This window comes from Haliaeetus albicilla, chromosome 12 (assembly GCF_947461875.1).
Source record: "Haliaeetus albicilla chromosome 12, bHalAlb1.1, whole genome shotgun sequence".
NCBI lineage: Eukaryota > Metazoa > Chordata > Aves > Accipitriformes > Accipitridae > Haliaeetus > Haliaeetus albicilla.
Window position 1 is genome coordinate 19027191 of NC_091494.1, and position 18920 is coordinate 19046110.

Here is an 18920-nt window from a genome sequence, read left to right on the forward strand (position 1 = left end):
ACTGTTTGCATCTGGCTCGCCATGGCTCCACGCCTTCCTCTCCAGGACATTTGCCATTTGCTCTCCTTCTGGGGCGGGAGGAGGAATAGAGATTTTTCAGAGGTTTAGCCACATTCCTCTCCTTCCTTCACCAGGCTCTTCCTTTGCCTGTTGTTTAGTCTCAGCCTGGGGTTAGAGCTCTGCAAAGTTTTATTGGGATCCAGGGTCTGGACCTGTCACAGATTATCAAATAAATCTCCAAGAAGCTAAAAGCTTGCTCTGTAAGTACTTGTTCCAATGCCGGGCTTACGCTCACAAGCCAAAACCATCTTGCTTTTCTTCCCTTGCATGGCCTCAGAAATCATAACAATTAGGTACTAATAGGAGTTCAAAAGGACTTCAGGGAGCTCCTTAGAGGGTCAGTCCCAGCCACTCAGGCTGTTATACCATGTCTCTACTGAGGACATCAGTCTCCATCGCTCCCGGCAGGGGCCAGCTCAGGCCTGTGATGTCCTGTGCATCGCTCTTTATCTTACCTTTAATGAGCAGCATCAGTGATTCCTTCACACTTCCTAGCAAGCCAGGACCTTTCCCCGGCCAAACCCGACTTGCACCTCTCCTACCTGGTGTGGGGATGGAGCCACGGTCTCCTTCTCTGCCTGTAAACCTGCCAGGTGTCCTCTCACCCCACGTCCAAGGACCACCAGGCAGTACGTGTCTGATGGAGGCAAGCGTCCCAGCCAAGGAGTTCAGTCCCCACTCAGAGGCACAATATCAGCTGGCCGACACACGGATGCCAGAGCGGCTAACTCCCCAGGGAGCAAAAGTCTGGCCAAAAAAACACTAACCTTTCCCTGTAGCAACTTGTTTGGCCATTTCTGAGAATTCCAAAGAAACAACAGGACATTACTGACAAAGCCGTCACCTACCTGTTCGAGTAACCCATGTGATAAAGACATGGATAGTCTGAAATCGCCTGCCCCTTCACTGCTGTCACCAAGTAACATCATGTTCCAACCAAAATGAGTCTGTCATCATTTCAGGGTAACTTTGTACTTAAACTGTAGTCAGTGAGGTCATCAGTTGTTTCTCAGTTTGCATACAAAGCTCTGTTTTTGTCTTTACTTCAAAAAGCAGCAGCATAAACAAAAAAAATCAAAGAGAATTAACCACTAATAGTGGCAGTATTTCAGTCCTCAATGGGAGCAGAAAGTCAATACAAGCATTGTCTGAAAGGAACGCAAGCCTTTACCCTATGCAGCACATACTTTATCCTGGGTTTTATTCCTGTAGGTCTTTAATTAAATCAGTTGGACAAACATCATTTCACCATTCATTAGCTACAGACAGAAACACATTTATAACTCCTTGTTGCATCCTATATATTCAGTTTGATTAGAAGCTATTATTATAAGATCACTGCATGCTTACCAAGCAGATGTTACTGAGTTCACCTAAGATACCACACCAGATGGACACAGATTTTTTAAAAGTAGACATTAAAGGAGGGAAAACAGGACTGAAGGGAGAATTCCCTACCTCTGCTGAAGTTCATCTGTTTCCCTGCATGTTGCTAAAGTTTCCACATCAGATTTCATTTCCAGTTCCTGTGATACTGGACAGCAGGCTCTTGCCTTTAAAAGTTACCTTTTGATCATAATATTGTAGATATGTTGAAACACTTCTCCTTGCGAAGGGCAGCCCACAGGCTTTTCCTATTCTGCCCTGTGAGGCAATGTTTGAAAAATAAAGCTCTGCCACAGTGGGTAAGATGAGAATATATTTATTAGTTATAAAATATACAAGTGAAGACCATCGGTTTGGTACAATCCTGTAAAAACAAGAGCAGGGTTTGGTGACAGTGGTGGGTTTTGCCTGGCTGGTGTTGCCCCAGCGATGCTAATCCTGGGGAGCCGCAGCCTCTGCAGAGATATGCTCAGAAGAGTGGTTCTGAGAAAAAGAGAATTTTAGCGACACGTTGGCATTAGCTGGACATTGATATTCCTTCAGCTTCAAGGGAACATAATGCTGTAGAGAAGCAGCTTTCTGATAACCAGCATGATTAAGGACTTTAATCCAGGAGGGTTTGGCTTGTCCTTTATAGCCAAGCATGGCAAAACTCCCTGAAAAACAGACACAAAGAGAGTGATCCTCTGGATGGGTCGGTTGACTTACCAGCAACACAGCATGGATTCCCTCCACACATCACAGAAACTTCTTAGCCGTTCTTTTTCCCCTTGGATTAAAACAACAGAACATTTAGGAGAGAAAAAGGGTGATGAAAGAGGGAAAGAGCCTCACTGAAGCTGTAACCTCACCGCATCACAGATCTGCAGGTATTTCAATAAGCTAAGAGAGGTTCCCAGATGTCAGTTAGCAGGAATATTGTTTTACTCTTTATTTTTAAATAAGACTGGTACTTTTTCATATTTGACTGCGTGAAAATGGTTAGGCGCTTTGAATCCTTCTTTTATTAGTTTACATCAGTTTCTTCCTGTTATGCCTAAACTATCCCCCATGTTGACTCTGCTCTGGTCCTCTGCCGTCACAAAGTACAAAGGCATTATGTATTCTTCCATTTTAATAATAATGTCTTGTGTTTATATTATGCTTTTCATTGCAAAGACTCCCAAGGCTATTTGCAGCTGGTTGGACTGAGACTATTCCTGTAAACACTTCTGATTTAAATAAGGTTTTGCAAAACCAGGCAACGAGACCCTAAATCCTGATCCTGCTGGGGTCAAGAGGATCGGGGGGTTTTTGCATTATCTCTGGCAGAAGCAATATGCACTTGGGAGAAATGCTCCAGTCTGCTCTGAAACGCAGCCCCCCCAGCACAGCCCAGTCCTACGTGTGATCACTTTTGGAGCTGTGAAGTCAAATAGCGTGCATACCTGAATCAGCAGGAGAAAGCTCGTGAAGCAGAACATAATTACCCAGACTGGAAATCAGGGCAGACATGTGGGTGAACACCCTTGCCCTTAGGAAAAGCAAAACAGGGGTGGCACGTGATCGGCCAACAGCAGCTTAGTCCCACCGCCAGACACCAGCATCCCACCAAAGTGGCAGGGCAAGGCGACGGCCACCAACTCGCGTGTCCCCAGGATGGTGGTGGCCCTGCTTGCTGCTTTTTGTGCCCCAGGAGCAGTCAGGGCTGGAGGCTGAACCAAGCTCCCAAAACAACCTGGAAGTGCTGCGCCCAAGCGAGCAGCACAGGTGGTTCAGGAAACAAAGTTTGACAAAACAAACAAAAAAGATTGCTTTTTAATCAAAAAATTCCTTTCAAAAGTATTCGGGGCTTTGATGAAAGAATGAAGCAATGAAGTTTCAGGACAAAAACAAAAAAGAGAACCTCAAACTTCTGCTTTTAAAAGGGTGAAATAAAAAACAGCTCTTGGGAATCAAGCACCAAAGTGAAATCACTGTCTTTGCTGTAAAGACTATGCTGGCCTCCCCTGGAACGGTCATAGCAATGAGCTTTGAACTTGAACCAGAAACTGATATAAATTTCAGTAAAGCAGTAGGGAAAAAAAATCCCCAAACCCCCAAGAAAAAAAAGAAGTTGGAAATACCGCCAATTTTCCATCTGATCTCTCCTTGAGAGACTGTGAATGTAATCTGAATCAAGCTTGCTGGTTGTTTTCTTAATTTCCTTATCACTCAAATTATTTATCCAAACCTGGACTCAGTAGCCCCCAGTTTTCCAGTAGGAAACCCAGCATGGATTTCCTAGACCAATGATACCAATGGATTTCTTGCAGCAATCCAAGGTAACACTGTAATAAGAGCTTTCCAAAACTGGTGGTTTCACCTTCCTTCTATCCAAAAAAATAAATAGCTCCTCTTTCATGTCAGGCTATTTTCTTTTTCATCAACCTTTCAGTTTATAATTGTATTTCCTTGCAAAGCAGTTGAATTTTAGAGATGGAATCTTTATCAAATGATTCTTTTTGTTGTTGTTGTTGTTGTTGTTGTTAGAAATACAAGCTACCTTTAGGATGAAAAATTTGCAGCATGCAGATCCTCCCCGGAGAAGTAGGGTCAAATCCCCAAAATAACTCTTCTACTTCACCATCCCTAAGCCAAGAGGTTTTTACTAGGCTACACTGGCATATTGTGGTAGGAAATATACTGATGAGCATTATATAAGTTAGTGCACATTTTTGGTAGAGAAACACACCAGTAATTCTTAAGCAAAAGAAACATGGTAGAATAAATACATTTACCTTCCTTGTGGAAGACAATAGGCTTTGCTGAACCTAACCTGGTGAAAACAGGCATTTCAGAGCTCCCCACCACCTCTGCAATATCTCTAGAGCACACGAGAACAAGTGATCTGAAAAGAAGGACAGTAATTACTGCATGATTGCAAAATATTACTTCATTAGGAATCTGCAAGACATTTAAGGTCCGATTCAGGAAAGTACTTAAGAGCTTGCTTAACTTTAGGAACATGTTTAAATCCCTTTGATTTCAATCACACATAAGCTTTCCTAAGTTTAAGCTTCTGTTTAAATGTTCCTAAATTAAACCTGTGCTTCACATGGAATCTAAACAAGCACAAACGACTGTTTGCGAGTGCATCCCTTATGGGAGAGGGACACTCAGCTGCAGAAGAAATTCAGTTCCTTTGCAGTCCTGAGACTCTGAAACCATCTATATCCTGGGTCTGATTTACAATCAAGCTTCAGTCCAGCTTTGGTCTTCATAGATGTGCTTTCAGCCCCCAGTGAATTGTACCTGCAGTGAATTACAGGCACAACTGCTTGCATTTAGCTGAATGCCTAGACTTGCAAAATACACATCGTACCAGAAAATCAAACTGATTGTACGGGCATTGTATGGATATATGTTACTTCATGCACATTTGATACATGTACATACTCATGTGCATAAATACAGATGTAGTAATTCAGGAGCGTTCAAATCTCTGGTCATGAACTGCTCAGAAATGTCTTGGACTGAAAGTCTGTTTTCTGGTTATTTGACCTGCTTCTGCCAGCAGCCAAGAATTTATCTATAAATCTCTGTTGTTCCATGTTTATGTGGCGACACATAAAACCACAAGGAATGTGGGACAGACACAAACAGAGATGATCCAGACCATTGCCAGGACGCATGCAAGGTAACAGAGCCCACAGGCAGGCAGGTCTATTCACTGGCTCACCCAAGAAAAGTTCTACTGGAAAATCTGGCACAACTAAGATTTTCATCTGTCACAAGAGGCAAAAACAATCAGTAAGAGTAAACAGAAACCAACACGCTTCAGAAATGGAAAACTGAATCACTGGCTGCCAGGAAATTGCTGGACACCGGGATAGGTGCACAGGATTGTAAATGTCATTACAAGGATCTTATCTACTCCGTGCTAGAAAATGAATGGTTAATTTAGAAGAAATTGCCAGTTTTCCAGAAAACCTGTTTCTGTCTGCTCTTATCTGTGCAATCCTGGGAGAGAGAGATGCCACTTCTCTTATTATCTGGGTGATATTTTGGATTTGTACATATTTAATCTGTGCCAGATTTCTTCAGAGCACAGGTTTGGTTATGAAAGTAGGTCATTCTCCTTTCTTTGTCTATTAGCCACGGGTTGCTACATGAACTGGGCTCTCAGCAGTTTGCTTACCTCTCTTTTATAAATGTTTGAACATAATCAGTTATTGCACTGGCGGCATTTTCACCAGTAACTGTGTCAAAGTGCCGCCTACTCACGACTGCTCCTGAACATGCATCTAGCACCACAAAGAATATCCCACGGCTATTGAATAGGAAAACTGTGTCATTTATCTGCAACAAAAAACAGAGGTTGGTTTTATGGAGACAGGCTGGGGAGCTTCAGATTCTGATCCTGCTTCTTCATAAAGGAGTTACAAGCAAGGAAAATATCAAGGGTGTACACCCTATAATTTTAAATGTATAATTAGTACAGATAAAGTGACATCACTGATAGATGGTCAGTGGCAGGAGGAAGCAAAACCCTTAGTTCTCAATGGGGTACAGAAACATGAGAAATGAGGTCATTGGCATCTTTTGTGTGTTAGGAAAATACATTTGGGAAGCCTAGAATCCTGGGAGTAAAATGCTTAGTTCAGACTTAATACAGGTTTTTTCCATGTGGGGGAAATTCCTGTCACTTGGCAAAGCAGATTTGACCACGGAGCAAGGGAGAGGTGCTGAAACAGCAGATGGGGGAATAGAAGCGACACATGGACTTTTTTGTTTTCCCTGGAAATGTAAATATCAAAACCAAAATAATCCTTCTTGGTAGGGCTGTCCCAGTGCCTCAGCGATGTTGTAGCACAAGTGACTCCTACTCTCCTTTCCTATGGTGCGGGCTCCTTCTTCAGGTTACACTCCTCAGGATGTGCCACGACATTTGCTTTTAGAAAGGCAAAGGCTCTCTGAGGTGCCCAGCACTGGTGCATCTCCCCACCATCCTAAGGGACAGCTCAGCCTGGGAGGACAACATCCACCAGGGAGAGCAACAGCATACCAGGGTCAGGCTGTCAGAAAGCTGAGCCCAGGATACACAACACACCACTGTAATCCACATAGTGGTCCAAAGCCCACGGGCACCAGGGAGTTCAGATACACGCCATCAGAGACATGTGTACACCTCCAGGGAATACAGGGCCAGACTGAATGAGGGAGCCAAGTGTTAAAACGTGGCTTCTGCAAGATATCAGAGGATGCTGAATGCAATAGGGGTCAAGGGTAAGGGAAACATGAATGTCTGGGCCATGGGTGGGCAGAGGGGAGTGAGGAGGAGCAAACACAGACGAAATCTTTTGCCTGGTCCTGGGTCTCTCACACTCCTAAGCCTGGGAAGTGTGTCAAAGTCTGGATGCACATGGAGTAGAGAGCAACCACCACTGCAAATCAACCTAAATGTGAGCCGCTGGTAAAAGAAACAGCCCTGCTCTGTGTCTTGTCCCTGTCCGCATGCTGCAGACCCACCGAGGAGCCAACACAAGGGCTCACGTGGCCCCACGGGAGTTGGAGCGGGGCACTGCTGTACCCACTTCACTCAGTCCCTGGGGAAGCTTGGATTATAAATCTAATACATTTCTGACTTCTGCATTTCATTCAGCCAAACAAGGACAAAACATGTGCTTTGGTAGTGGGGGCTCCTCTGCTTCACTTCTTTATTGCCAAATCTCCCGCACCTTTTAAGATTTAGGGTAAGAATCCTCCTTTAGACATTAATCTATATCATTTGCCTACCCCAGCCTTTACTTCAGCTAGGAGTACATGTGCCGGAAATAAAACTTCCTTTGAAAAACAATACTTTGCATTAAAGCTTTAGAAAAGGCAAAGGAGTTTTGAGGATACTATGCCTGTCCCATGAGTGCTGCACACACACAGGTCTCTGCACTTCGCCGCAGATGAGGATGCTGCCTCCGGTAACACCTACTTGCTAATGGTTTTGAATAAATTATTGATGATGCAGCCAGTGTGCACGGCAAGAAATCTTGGCTGCTCGGACTCCTTATGGATGCTGTACCAGGTTTGCTTGGCATTTGTTACCATTAATTATAATTCAGTAGTACACAGGTATGCAAACCTGGACAGTGTCCTTGCAAGCATGATTTCAGTCACCCTTCACCGTCTAGACAGAGATATAAGGCATGTGCAGGGACAACCTGACAGCTCCAAACCCCTTCAGTAGTGAAATATAGCTATTTTTTATCTTTTAGTGCAATGCCAGCAGCAAAAATCAGAAAAACAAACTTGTTTGTTTTCCCCACATCCTTTGTAAACAATGACTTCTGGTGTGCTTCCCCCCCCCCCCTTCCTCTACATTAGAGTGGTGGTGTTAATTCTTCTTCTGAGGTGATGAAAGGCCTTCTTTTTCCCTAAGGGCTCAAATCCTCATCTGAATAGAATACGAACTCCCAGTGACTTTAACGGAGTTAATTGTAAGGGAGAACAATGCACTTGCCTCTTCCAGGGGAAGTTCCCATTTCCTTCCGCCAAGGCTCAGCAAGATTTTGCAGTAACCTTCCTTGGAGATAAAGTTTCCCCTGTTTAATCACCATTTCAAATGCCGTAAAAGATAACATACCTTAATGAATGCTGATGTCAAGCGGTTTTGTATGTCCGCCCTGCTGAGAGACTGGATCTGGATCCTTATATACTTGACTGATGGTGTGCTAGTGATAGCAAGCTGCAATTACACCAGAGACAGAAACTTAAAAACTGGCTTGCTAACTGGTTTCCATCAACAAAATGACACCAGGTACCAATGCTCGTATATATGATCACAAAACTTTCAGAATTCTTTTTTCCAGCTGTGATCCTGGTTCACCAGGATTATTCATTATTAAGACACCATATATCAAAGGATCACGGCAGTGCTGGTTGGAGGGGACCTCTGATGGTCACTCTGCCACTAAGCAAGTTTAAAAGTTGAATATTTCATATATTTTGCCTGGCTATAAACTCAAGTACAGATCTGTATGAGCCTGAAACAATTCTACAGGATTTAGAGTGGGGTGAATTGACAGTAAATGAGGAGAGAACCTGGCTCTAATTTTCCAGTAATTCCTATTAACCAGAATTACTTCCCAGTTTGAAATTCAGCAGCAATGTCATACTTTGGAATTCAAAGCTAATTCAATCTGAGCCTTCTCAAGAGTCCTTTTTTCTTGTTTAAAAGAAAGAAATGGGGAAAAAAGGTACAATGAATGTGCATTCACATGCTTCCAGTTGGGCAATTTCTTTGAGGCTATCGTTGAAGCACAGTACAAAAAGCTGCAGAAATTCAGAGCAAACCCCTTCCCTCTCCACAGGTTACATGATGCTGGGCAGATTCACGAGTGGGAATTCCCTACGGCTTTTCCTTATACGCTGTGAAAATTAATTGACCTCATGTGGCGGCACATACACTGCATAACCTCAGATGCTGTTTCATGCGGCGGGTACCTGTGGGGCCCCACACGCCCTGCACGGCGCAGCCGGGTGCTGGGACATGGGGCGCTGGGCAGCTGCTGGCCTCTCCGGGAAGGGGTTTGGGTCACAGCTCCAGGTGTCCCCTGGATACATATGCGCCATGATTTTAACACGTTCGCAGCCTTGCTGAGAGCAGTAACTGTGCCCTTTACGAGCTTCGTGGGCTTGCAGGTGAACAAAGAGGTACCTACAAATGAGAGCAAACAGAGGGATCAGAGCCACCGCGTGCTTACAGGACGGGCTGAGCAGAGGCAGGATCTGCACTTGATAAATTGCATTATCCCTCGCATAGCCCAAAACAACTCCATCTTAGACTGGTGTAATATGGCACACTCGTTGCAAAATGGGTCCTGCAAGGGTGCAGGTCGAGCTCCCCTCTCATCCTGGCATGACACGACCTGCAGCACTTGCAGCCCGTACGCCCAAGCCGGCTGCCTTTCCAGGCAAGCATCGTGTGGGGCAGACACCCCCTCCAGCTCCAGGCACCCGGCACTGTCCCCACATATGGTGGCATCCCACCAGAGAAAAAGCAGCAGCAGTGCTCAGGCTGTTGTGCAGGAAGAGACAGGCTTGCCTGTAAGTATCAGCATCTCCCCTCCAGCTCTCTGCATTGCACTGTCTTGGCCCACAGGCAGAGCTTACCCCTAGGCATGCATGACAAAAGCTCGAAGGCAGCCAGGTCTTCTGGCCTTTGGAGTTAATTTTTTCTTTCTAGCTATTCTAAGTATGTTTTCAATCGTGTCCATTCTGCAATTCAGGCTGAGGAAATTATATAAACAGCTCAGTTCAGCTCCAGGATCAAAAAGATGCATGAGATTTAAAGGGATTTTTCATTCTATTTCTTTTAAAACTAAATATTTGTTTCTATTTGTCTGGAAGAAGGAATGAGTAAGCTTGGTTCCTTTCCAAGGAACCAGCATGTGGGGTTAAAAAAAGAAGGGGAAACATCCCACTCATTATGAAATAAAGTCTAAAAAACAACAACAGGAAGAGAAAAAAGCCAATCCCATAACTTCTGTACTCTGAAAGGCTAAAAAGAAATCACTGCTGAATTAAACAGAGAACCAAAAGGCTGATACTGCCAGAATTAAGTTAGGTTAGACCCATCAAGCTGCATGTACCAGGTCCTGATGGCTGCTGGCAGCTAATGGCTTTTCCCCCACAGACCCACACGTGTAACCATTTTCCCCGCTATTCAGTAGTAAACAACCTGTTTACAGAATTTGGGCAACTTTTTTTTGTTTTCCAAAAAAAAGAAAAGAAGGATTAATTTGCAAATTGTTATTTCACAATTCCTATGTTGAGAGAGACCTGGCCATCAGCAAGGAGCCCGGTTAGCAGGGAAGGCATTCCGGGATTCGATTGCTCATGTGTTATGGTTAAATGAATAAACATATCTCATCTTGTTTTCAAATCTGGCATTTGTGGATTGATTCCTGAAGTAGCTACTTAGTCAGGTGAAGCATCATGGGACCAATGGTTAGACCACAAAACACTTTTTTCCTCCCTATTTTAGCTGACTGAGAAACACGGTTTCGTAATATGTTTTTTTAACCAAAGGTGTCCTAGAGTCTTACAAAGATAGTGCAAGATCTCTAGGACTCTATTCATGCCTTCAAAATAACAGATGTACTATGGCATTCTCCTTTTTTCACAAAATCTGATTTTTAGACTGTGATGATTTTAGAAATCTCTCTTCATGGGAATATGAAGAAGTTGAAACTTCCCAAACTATCTCAGTGTTGGAGCTCATTGTCATGGCCCTTTGGGGTGCAATGGATTTTAACAAATATTTACACCACACCCACACCTGCAGCAATCTGAGCAGCAGGGATGCCTCAAAGGAGCTACGTCCAGCCAAGAAATCGGCCATTTTCTGAAGAGCGATGCAAATCATTGCTCGGTGATACAGATATAGACCTACCCCAGGTACTCCAGCTATAAATCCATTTTGACCTGAAATCAGTGAAAAGACCACGCAAGATGGATGGGCCTGAATTTTAACTATGAGAAAGGGAAAGGAGGTGCTGGGGTTGGTAAGAGAAAGACCCCAAGGGTTTGCTGCTCATTCAGGGGCAATGCAGGGCTCACCCCGATGCTCTGTCGAAGTAGAAGAGCCGCTCGCCGGTCCCGTTGAGAGCGCTGGCCCGGGAAGGAGCGGCGAGGTAGTGCTTTACACTGTGCACCGTCCCTGTCCGTCGCTGGTAGATATCCGCCATCACCTGGAAAACGGCTGCCCTGGGGTAGCAGAGGGCAACATGCAGCCAGTCTCCTCTGTCAGCAAAAAGGGGAGGCAGGGGGAAAGAGAGAAAATGCACTTAAGGGCTTGAGTACAAGAGAGAAGGTCTGCAGCCAAGAGTACAGTCTTCAGGGGAAAACAAAGAAATGTCCTTTGAGGTTCTCTTCCTCCTTTAAAAAAACACAACAAATCCTCAAAGCCAAAGAAAATCAAATTTTTTTGCTTTGTCTGGAAACAACGGCTGCTTACTACGAAGGTCTGATGCAGGGACCCCGGCTGACCTCAGAGGACTTTGAGGCAGGTGCCAGGATGGCTTAAAACCAGAGATTTTCTCTTCCTTGCCCCATAAGGCTGAGGTACAACCAGCCACATACCCACTCGCGTCTCCTGAGGCAGCCAGGGCTTGTTTCAGTTCATCCAGAGCTGCTGCAGGAGAGGGAACCGGCATCCAGCAGACATTTCACCGGGGGCACGGATTCAGGAATTAGAAAGTAATCTCTGACTTGAACCAGAGCCACAGTCTAAAGAGACCTGCTTCCTCCACTTTACAGCAAAGTTTATTATTATGGTTTCCATTAAAATCTCCCTCTCCAGGGCTCTTTCTTCAATGTCAGTTTAGAATAACTAAGGGTAAAGTTAAATCATCTTTTAACTCTTGTCTACCACAATTTCAGCACACACATTTACAAAAAAATTGCCCCCGTGGCTTTCCTTTATCCTGTGAATCACATTGCCACCCTCATGGAGAGAAAAACTGGCTCCAAGCTAGAAACCTTTGTTGCAAGACTCAGAGCCAAAAGATGCAGCTACGGTGCAATTTGGGTACTGATGGGAAGGATCTTCTGCAAAAGATCCCAACACCCTTTCCTGTCTGTGGGATGCACTTGTACTGTGCAAGGCAGAAAGCCACAAGAAGTTTACGCTTGAAAAGAAGAACTGAATAGCAAGACAATTAGCTTAATTATTTTTTTTCCTTTCCACCCTCTGAAGTGGCTCAGTGTGCCACACCAAAGTGCCTGAACCACTACTGTGGTTAGGTTTCCTTATATTACCAAAACCATCCAGGCTTTAAATGTAGTCTTTTAACTACCTGGCTCCCTGGTTAAAATGTGAGAATACAAATTTGGCTTAGAGAAAGACAAATACCACTTTCATCGGCTGTCTTTCTGGGTCCTACAAAGCTCAGGAAGACAAAGTTTCTCCAAAGCCTCCCCTGAAATGACCTGCCACCCATCCCCGCCTGCAGAGCGATAAATGGGGGGGGGAACCGCTTTGATTTGGAGAAATCTGGGAATTTGCATGCCTAGACCTCTACTTTGCATTACACATGGAGAGCACAAAAGCAAAGCTATTTCAGTCTTTTTCTGGTTTTCTCGTTAAAACAAAACAAAACTATCTACAGGGTGGAAGAGGGGACAGGCTGTTCTAGAATAATAAATCAAAGCCTCACAAAGACCCATCAGCTTAAGCCAGATACTGCCCTCTAGATTTTAACCAACTCCAGCTGTGTCATAACACAGGACAGCTAGAAAACGGATATATTTTCAGATGATTTGGCCTCTGACTAGAGGAAATGAAAGAAATGCACCAGAGCCATATTTGTGGAATATTTTTAGGACAGGGTCCCAAGACATTTGGCTGTTTCATAAGGGTGATTTGCATTGCGTTAGCACATTTCATCCCCTGAAGACACTATCACAAAAAGGGCTTGTCATCTCCCTCAGATGCTGGGAACCAGCTTTGGTGCTGGGCTACACTGGCTGCCACCTCCCCAGGGAACAAGAAAGGCACTAGAAAACAAAACCGGAGGGTGAAAGAAAAAAAAAAAGCGTGAAAAAAACCACAGCTGTGACTGTCTTGAGTAGCCAGGGCATTTGGGAATATGAGTGCTAGAGTCTAGCGTACACGTGAGCAGGCTGAGTGAAACGTGGAAATAAATTATATCAAGATTGAAAAGATCGAATGAAAAGCACCTACTTTGGAGTTTGTGGAGGAAGAGATGGAAATAAGTACATTCCCACAAAAAAGGTCTTGGGAGGAGATGTGAGAAGGGAAGGTATTAGAAGTTATCCTTTATGTAAATATAGGAAAGAATAAGGCAGTTATTTTCTCTTTAATTTAGCAGTATTTTAGCAACTTCCTATTTAGTTCTTTACTTCAGTTCTGTTTCTTCAGCTTGTACAAAATCCACCGTAAACCCTCCCAAATACCTGGCTGTGTGGCTGAACTGGGCTGCACCATTTCCAGGAAAAGCAAAGCAAGAAACACCAGCACTGCTGCAGGACGGTCCGCAGGACTCTGCCTTGCAGCTGGCCGGCGGATGGGGGTTAGATACCTCTTCTCCAGCCCTTGCCAAAACCGAGGGAGAAATGCAACCTCAGGCAACAAGCAGCAATCAGGCATGGGACATCTTGGACATTGTAGTCGAAGTAAACCAGATGTGTGTGTGCCTTCCTCAGCCACTGCGCTGGCCACTGAGGACCTCCTGGCTGGGTCTCCTGTGCAGAAAGCCTTCCTCTTTTTCAGAGTGGTCAATAAACTGGTGGCTCCTGCTTTATTTCTCTGCTGAAACCCCTCAATTCTGTCTTATTTACCAGCTGCTACTCTGGGGTGAATATTTGCAGGCAGAATAAGAAAAATTTGAACCAGCCTAAATATCTTGTAGGGCATTAAGTCCTTGTTCTGCCACTCTCAGTACTGGCACATCAGCTGGGATCTTCCCAGGTGCCCCGGAGGCTTAGGGCCACATGCAGCGCTAGCAAGAAGAGAAAACACTGAATTCATAGCAGATCCCAAATTATGAATTCGGAGTAATTTCAGACCCCTGCCTGGATGCTGTGGGAACATCTGTAGCTTTAGGTGCTTTTATGCTTAAAGACCAGCACAAGCAAAGGTGAAAAAATCATTTAAAACACAAGGGGTAGAAGTCAGTCTACCGATAAACAAAATGCTGTCCAATGTAGCAATACACAGGGCTTGTTTTTTTTAACTTTCATTCTTAGGAGTTTCTTGCAAGAGAAACCAATAAAAATATTCTCAGGTGGAAAGTCTGACTTTGGAATTAGCTGTCAGTTTAAGTGAAAGTCATATTAACATGTGTAGGAAATGAGCTATTTAAGATATTTTCACCCCAAAACTAAGTAACTGTGTCCACAATCTTTTCTAGTGATAAAGTTGAGTTCATTTTATTAGTAAGGAACATTCTTTCTTTTTTTGATTCTTGTTCTTAATCAGGCCAACATTTTCCTATCTGTTTTTACCAAAAAAAAAAAAAAAAGGCATTTGAAGGAGAAAATCTAAATATGCACTAGCAAAAAGTCAGTGTTTAGTGGGTCCTAACAGTTTCAAACACCACTCGGAAAATTTTTGAGAGTCTGCCGACACCAGCATGTATAAAACCTGACACTTCTGCCCCTCTGTTACTGTCATTCAACAATCCCCACAGTGCATTTCATGCATTTTTATGAATGTATTTAGCCTGTTTATTTCCTTTTGGAAATGGCTGGATGAAACAAACCCAAGAAGCCTTTCTTTTTTCACCGGGATATTGGCATTTGCAGTTCTGGCTCATTCAGGTGAAGCAAAAACATCAGACAAAGTGTTAAAAAAGTATTCTTATGTTTTGGCAATGAGCAGGCTTCCTGGGATAAGCAATAGCAAAAAAGGACAAGGGAAAGGCAAAAAACACAAGCAAGAGGTTTCCTGTTCTTGGACATGTGGTAGATAGAGATCTGCACGTACACACATACATACCTCATTTACAACCCCCAGAACACCCCCCAGTTCAACCCCAAACTCCCAAAGGCAAAGCCACTCAGAGAAACGTGATCAAGCAGGCGAAGGAGGGGAGACTTTTGCGAGTGGTGGGATGTAAAGTGAGTCATGTAACTTGGAGATGAGGTTTGGCTGGTGTAAACATGGAAAGAGTGCATGTCTGGGACTCTCACTGCCTGGGACAGGACAAATAACACTTGTTCAATATCGTGAACGTGCCCCTTGACTACATCGGATGGAGTATCAGTCCTGGGCAAATGGGTATGATCTAGTGCTGGGGTTGCTGGTTATGCTGGATGTCAATCCCGGCTGTATTTTAGCAAAGGGAATCTCTAAACTGATGAATATTATTCTAGAAAACAGTCCCACCATGTTTATTGACATGGTGTGTCACGTAGCTGATGACCATGGAAGTGCACAGTCCAAATCCTGATCTCACTGATGAAAATCTGGGGTAAGCTAATGAGGGAATGCCATAGAGTACAACTAAAAATTACTTATTTTTTCCTTGGGCTCGAAAAAACAAGAGACTTCCATCCAGTGAGTCAGTCTCCCCCAACTGTTATTACTCCTGTTTAAAAACAACCCCTCTGACATTTTGGTCAACATCTACGTGAGCTGAACTTTCAAAGGGAGTGAGACAACTGGGAATTTTGAACTTTCCTGTTCATAACATGGGAACCAAGCAGAAATCGCCACATGCTGCTTTGGTAAGTTTGTCTCTCACAGGCTGAATTTTGAACTTTAAAAGACAAAAAAGCAAAGCCACCATTCAGCCTCCAACCCATCCCAAGAACAAATCACAGGAGGTCAATGCTCCTTGCCCTCAATCAGGATACAGCTGTTTTTTGTCTCCAAAAATGTCTCCCAAGCTCACACCAATCTGCCCAGCACCAGGCTGAATCTACTCTGGCACAAAACCTGCTTTCAGGACAAGCCACCTCCTCTTCAGCCAGCACCACTGGTGGGGAAAATGCAGTGAGAAATACCCACACACCTCAAAGGTGCTGAGAAGAGTGGAGAAAGGACTGCAAAGGAACCTGGCCACATCCTTACCACTTTCTCCCAGTTCAAGCTCTTTTCCTTGAACACACATTTCCCACCAGCTCCCTGCAGCTGTCGCTCGCTCCTTCTCTTTTTCTAGATATCATTTTAACTTTCTGCCTTCAGCTCAAGTCCATTAAACACATCCAAAACCCCCACGATGACAAACACGGCTACTGGGCAAACATCCAGCAATTTTTTTCAGGACCTTGTTATTAAGGATAGACTCTTCTGGAAGACAGCTTGCTGTGGGGATAGTAACAAGTTAGGTATGTGTTTAGCTAACTAGAGTTGTGTGTATTGGGATTTAAATGCCTTTCCTAAATGTTGCTGTTTAGGAAATGACATTAAAAATTCAAAAGCACAGGCCATCTCTTAATATAAAGTAAAATTTTTGGTTTTACCCATGTGCCTCCTTAGGCAAAAAGAATGATTTTTGCTTTCGTGAAGCTCAACAAATTATAGAAGGGATCATGCCCTGAGGTACACTTCTGCTGATACTCATGAAACAGGGTCTGACTCAGCCAGTATTTGGCTCACAGACAATTGTATTCAAGCAGAAATAAGAACTTCCTGCATTTAAATACAGTACATCATCTTATCATCTTTTTTCCCACCCTACACGCTTTCATGGAGGAATCGCATCCCAATTCAATTTGTATCTTTTTTAGTGCATTCCCAAGTACTCTATTGCTGACTGTTGTGTATTTTGTATTTTTCTGCTGCTGTGCCTCAAGATGCATGTCAGGTCAGGAGAGGCTGGTGGCTCTGAGGAGCCCCAAGCCCCCCTCCATGGGCCAGGAGAAGGGTGAAAGCAAGGAAAAACCTTCAGGTTTCACGTGCCAGGCTTCAAAGTGACAAGCAGCCTGGATTGCCACAGCCATCTGGGGAAAATCTGATGCTCAGATTGCTCTAATTCATGCTGTAAAATGATCAGCTCAGGAAGGACGTCTCTCCTCAGTCACCTTGTTAATCCCGGCCGCTGCCACCGGACCAGCTGCAAGCACAAGCCATGGAGGACAGAGAGCAGCAAGGGATGTAGGCGGGGAGGCAAAGACGGGGCTTTAGGATCACTCGAACATGAGGATGTCAGCACCCGCTTTGGCCCAGCTGTACTGAAACAGTGCAATCTGCGACCTGGTGTTCTGGCAAATGTTTTAGCTTCTTTCCAATTTTTAAAAGAAGTACCTTGTGGCTTTCATCCATGGGTTGACCTGTGGGCAATTTAAGGGATTTAAATAGACAGAAGGGAATGCAAATATATCTGCTGACTTCTGTGTTGTGTGGATGATTAACTCTGAATTACAGATGTTATCAGGAGGGGCAGGCTATGAAACCCAAGTAGCACTTTACTTATTATTATTGGAAATAGTGCTGGTGTTACTTGTATTGCATCCAGATCTGGGGGATTGAGGTCAGAACTCAAGTACATACAAGAACAAGCAGTCACAGCCTTGAACTGTTAGCTCCACTTTGAAATACTAATTTTGCCTTCCTGTGCATTTATCAATCTTGGAAGCAAGAGGAAAAGCTCATTAAGAACTAATCTGAAAAAGAAACAATTTCGGAAATATCCATAAACTGGGCAAGTCTGCAACAAGCACATTCTAGCCTTGTCTTGTTATCTTTCTTTTCCTCCAGACCTTATCACCGCTAAGGAATTTAATCGCAGAAATGACAAGTAGTCGAAAGTATGAATCAGACTGGCACTGAATAAGAAGCCGTAGGAAAAACACCTACCTACACAACCCTGACAAATACAAATATAACAAGTCCCCCAGAGTCTCAGTGCAGAAATGGGCTGGATAAGTTTGCTTGCAGTGAAATCTCCACCTTTGCAACCTTTCCAGGTTGCAGCATCCTGGAGGCTTCATATCACCCAGCGTCCAAAGGCTCCACTTTTTTTTAATAAAGAATTTAGACACGAGCTCATTCCAGGCTCTTGAATTTTCAGATAATTAAGATTATTCACTAGTGAATATGAAAACAAGCCCTAGTGCAAAACTCCAGCCTAGCAAATACAGGAGTTGAGCAGTGCACCTGTGCCCATCCCTGCACAAACACCGCAGCAGGGGAAAGGCTAGACACGTGCCCAAGCACACACACAGACATCTGCCCTTTTGCTTGCTGTTGACAAGAAATTTGGCCCTCCCTGCCAATTTTTTTTTTTTTTTTGAAAGGCTCTCATAAGGATCCAACTCCTGCAGCAAGGCACCAAAGAACATCAATATTATGAGCCTCACTGTACCCCTCCAGGTGAAGCTAAGAGGGTGCCAATGAAGAGAGCCTGGGGGATGCTGCCCGGCACTGTCCTTGGAGCCAGCATCTGTCAAGAGAGGTGCACTACAAAGGAAAGCCCTTGCTAGCAGGACTGGCAATCTACCCACAAAAAATACCTTCTTTATACTATTAGCTGCTCACACTTCCCTGAATTCTTTCTGTCGAACCATAGCGGAGAGCCCTAATAAGGGAAAACCCTTCCCTCTGAGCCTTAACAGAGCGAGTATAGAGATATTTGCCTGTGCTCATTAAAAATGAGGAATGTTTAATCTAATTGCCACTGCCGTTCAGGCTGCTTCAACAACACAACTTATTACACTATACTTCAGATATGTGCTTTGAGGAGATTTAATTCTTATCTCTAGATGTGCTGATAGCACAAAGAAGCCTGGCTGATTTACTGAACAGCACTGTGCCTTTGATAATAGTATTTGCCTTAGCTTCTTCTGTGATTAGAAAATTTGCACAGGCACAAAGCCTAGGCCATTAAATTGAAGGACTTCACTTCTGAATTTGCTTACTGTATGAAGTGCCAATCTTTGTACTGTCTTCCAGCACCTGAAAGGAGGCTCTTACTCACAACTAAATAAAGTTTTCCATTCTCTTCTCCTGGCTTACCAGCCTCTCCCCCATCTTCTAACAAGCTTGATAC

General features: G+C 44.0%; 2 protein-coding genes across 6 annotated transcripts in view; both read right to left on the minus strand.

The window, feature by feature from the left end:
• CEMIP (cell migration inducing hyaluronidase 1) overlaps positions 1-18920 on the minus strand; it is a 116478-nt gene that overhangs the window by 63677 nt on the left and 33881 nt on the right. Inside the window, exon 1 of one of the 4 annotated variants that reach the window (XM_069798400.1) lies at positions 2155-2173. The exons of the other annotated variants lie outside the window; for them this stretch is intronic. The gene's annotated coding sequence lies outside the window, so the exon portion shown is untranslated. Of the gene's footprint in view, positions 1-2154; positions 2174-18920 lie in introns of those variants that run through there. 4 annotated transcript variants of the gene reach the window in all.
• The window catches only part of LOC104318157 (cell surface hyaluronidase CEMIP2), a 55598-nt gene continuing 38424 nt past the window's right edge, over positions 1747-18920 (minus strand). The window contains exons 18-23 of one of the 2 annotated variants that reach the window (XM_069798397.1): positions 11023-11205; positions 8905-9118; positions 8045-8146; positions 5606-5766; positions 4206-4315; positions 1747-2102 (exon numbers count right to left, since the gene is read on the minus strand). In XM_069798397.1, coding sequence (XP_069654498.1) covers positions 1879-2102; positions 4206-4315; positions 5606-5766; positions 8045-8146; positions 8905-9118; positions 11023-11205 — 994 coding nt within the window. In that variant the 3' untranslated portion in view covers positions 1747-1878. The remainder of the gene's footprint in view (positions 2103-4205; positions 4316-5605; positions 5767-8044; positions 8147-8904; positions 9119-11022; positions 11206-18920) is intronic. The other variant, XR_011327107.1, reaches the window with a different exon arrangement.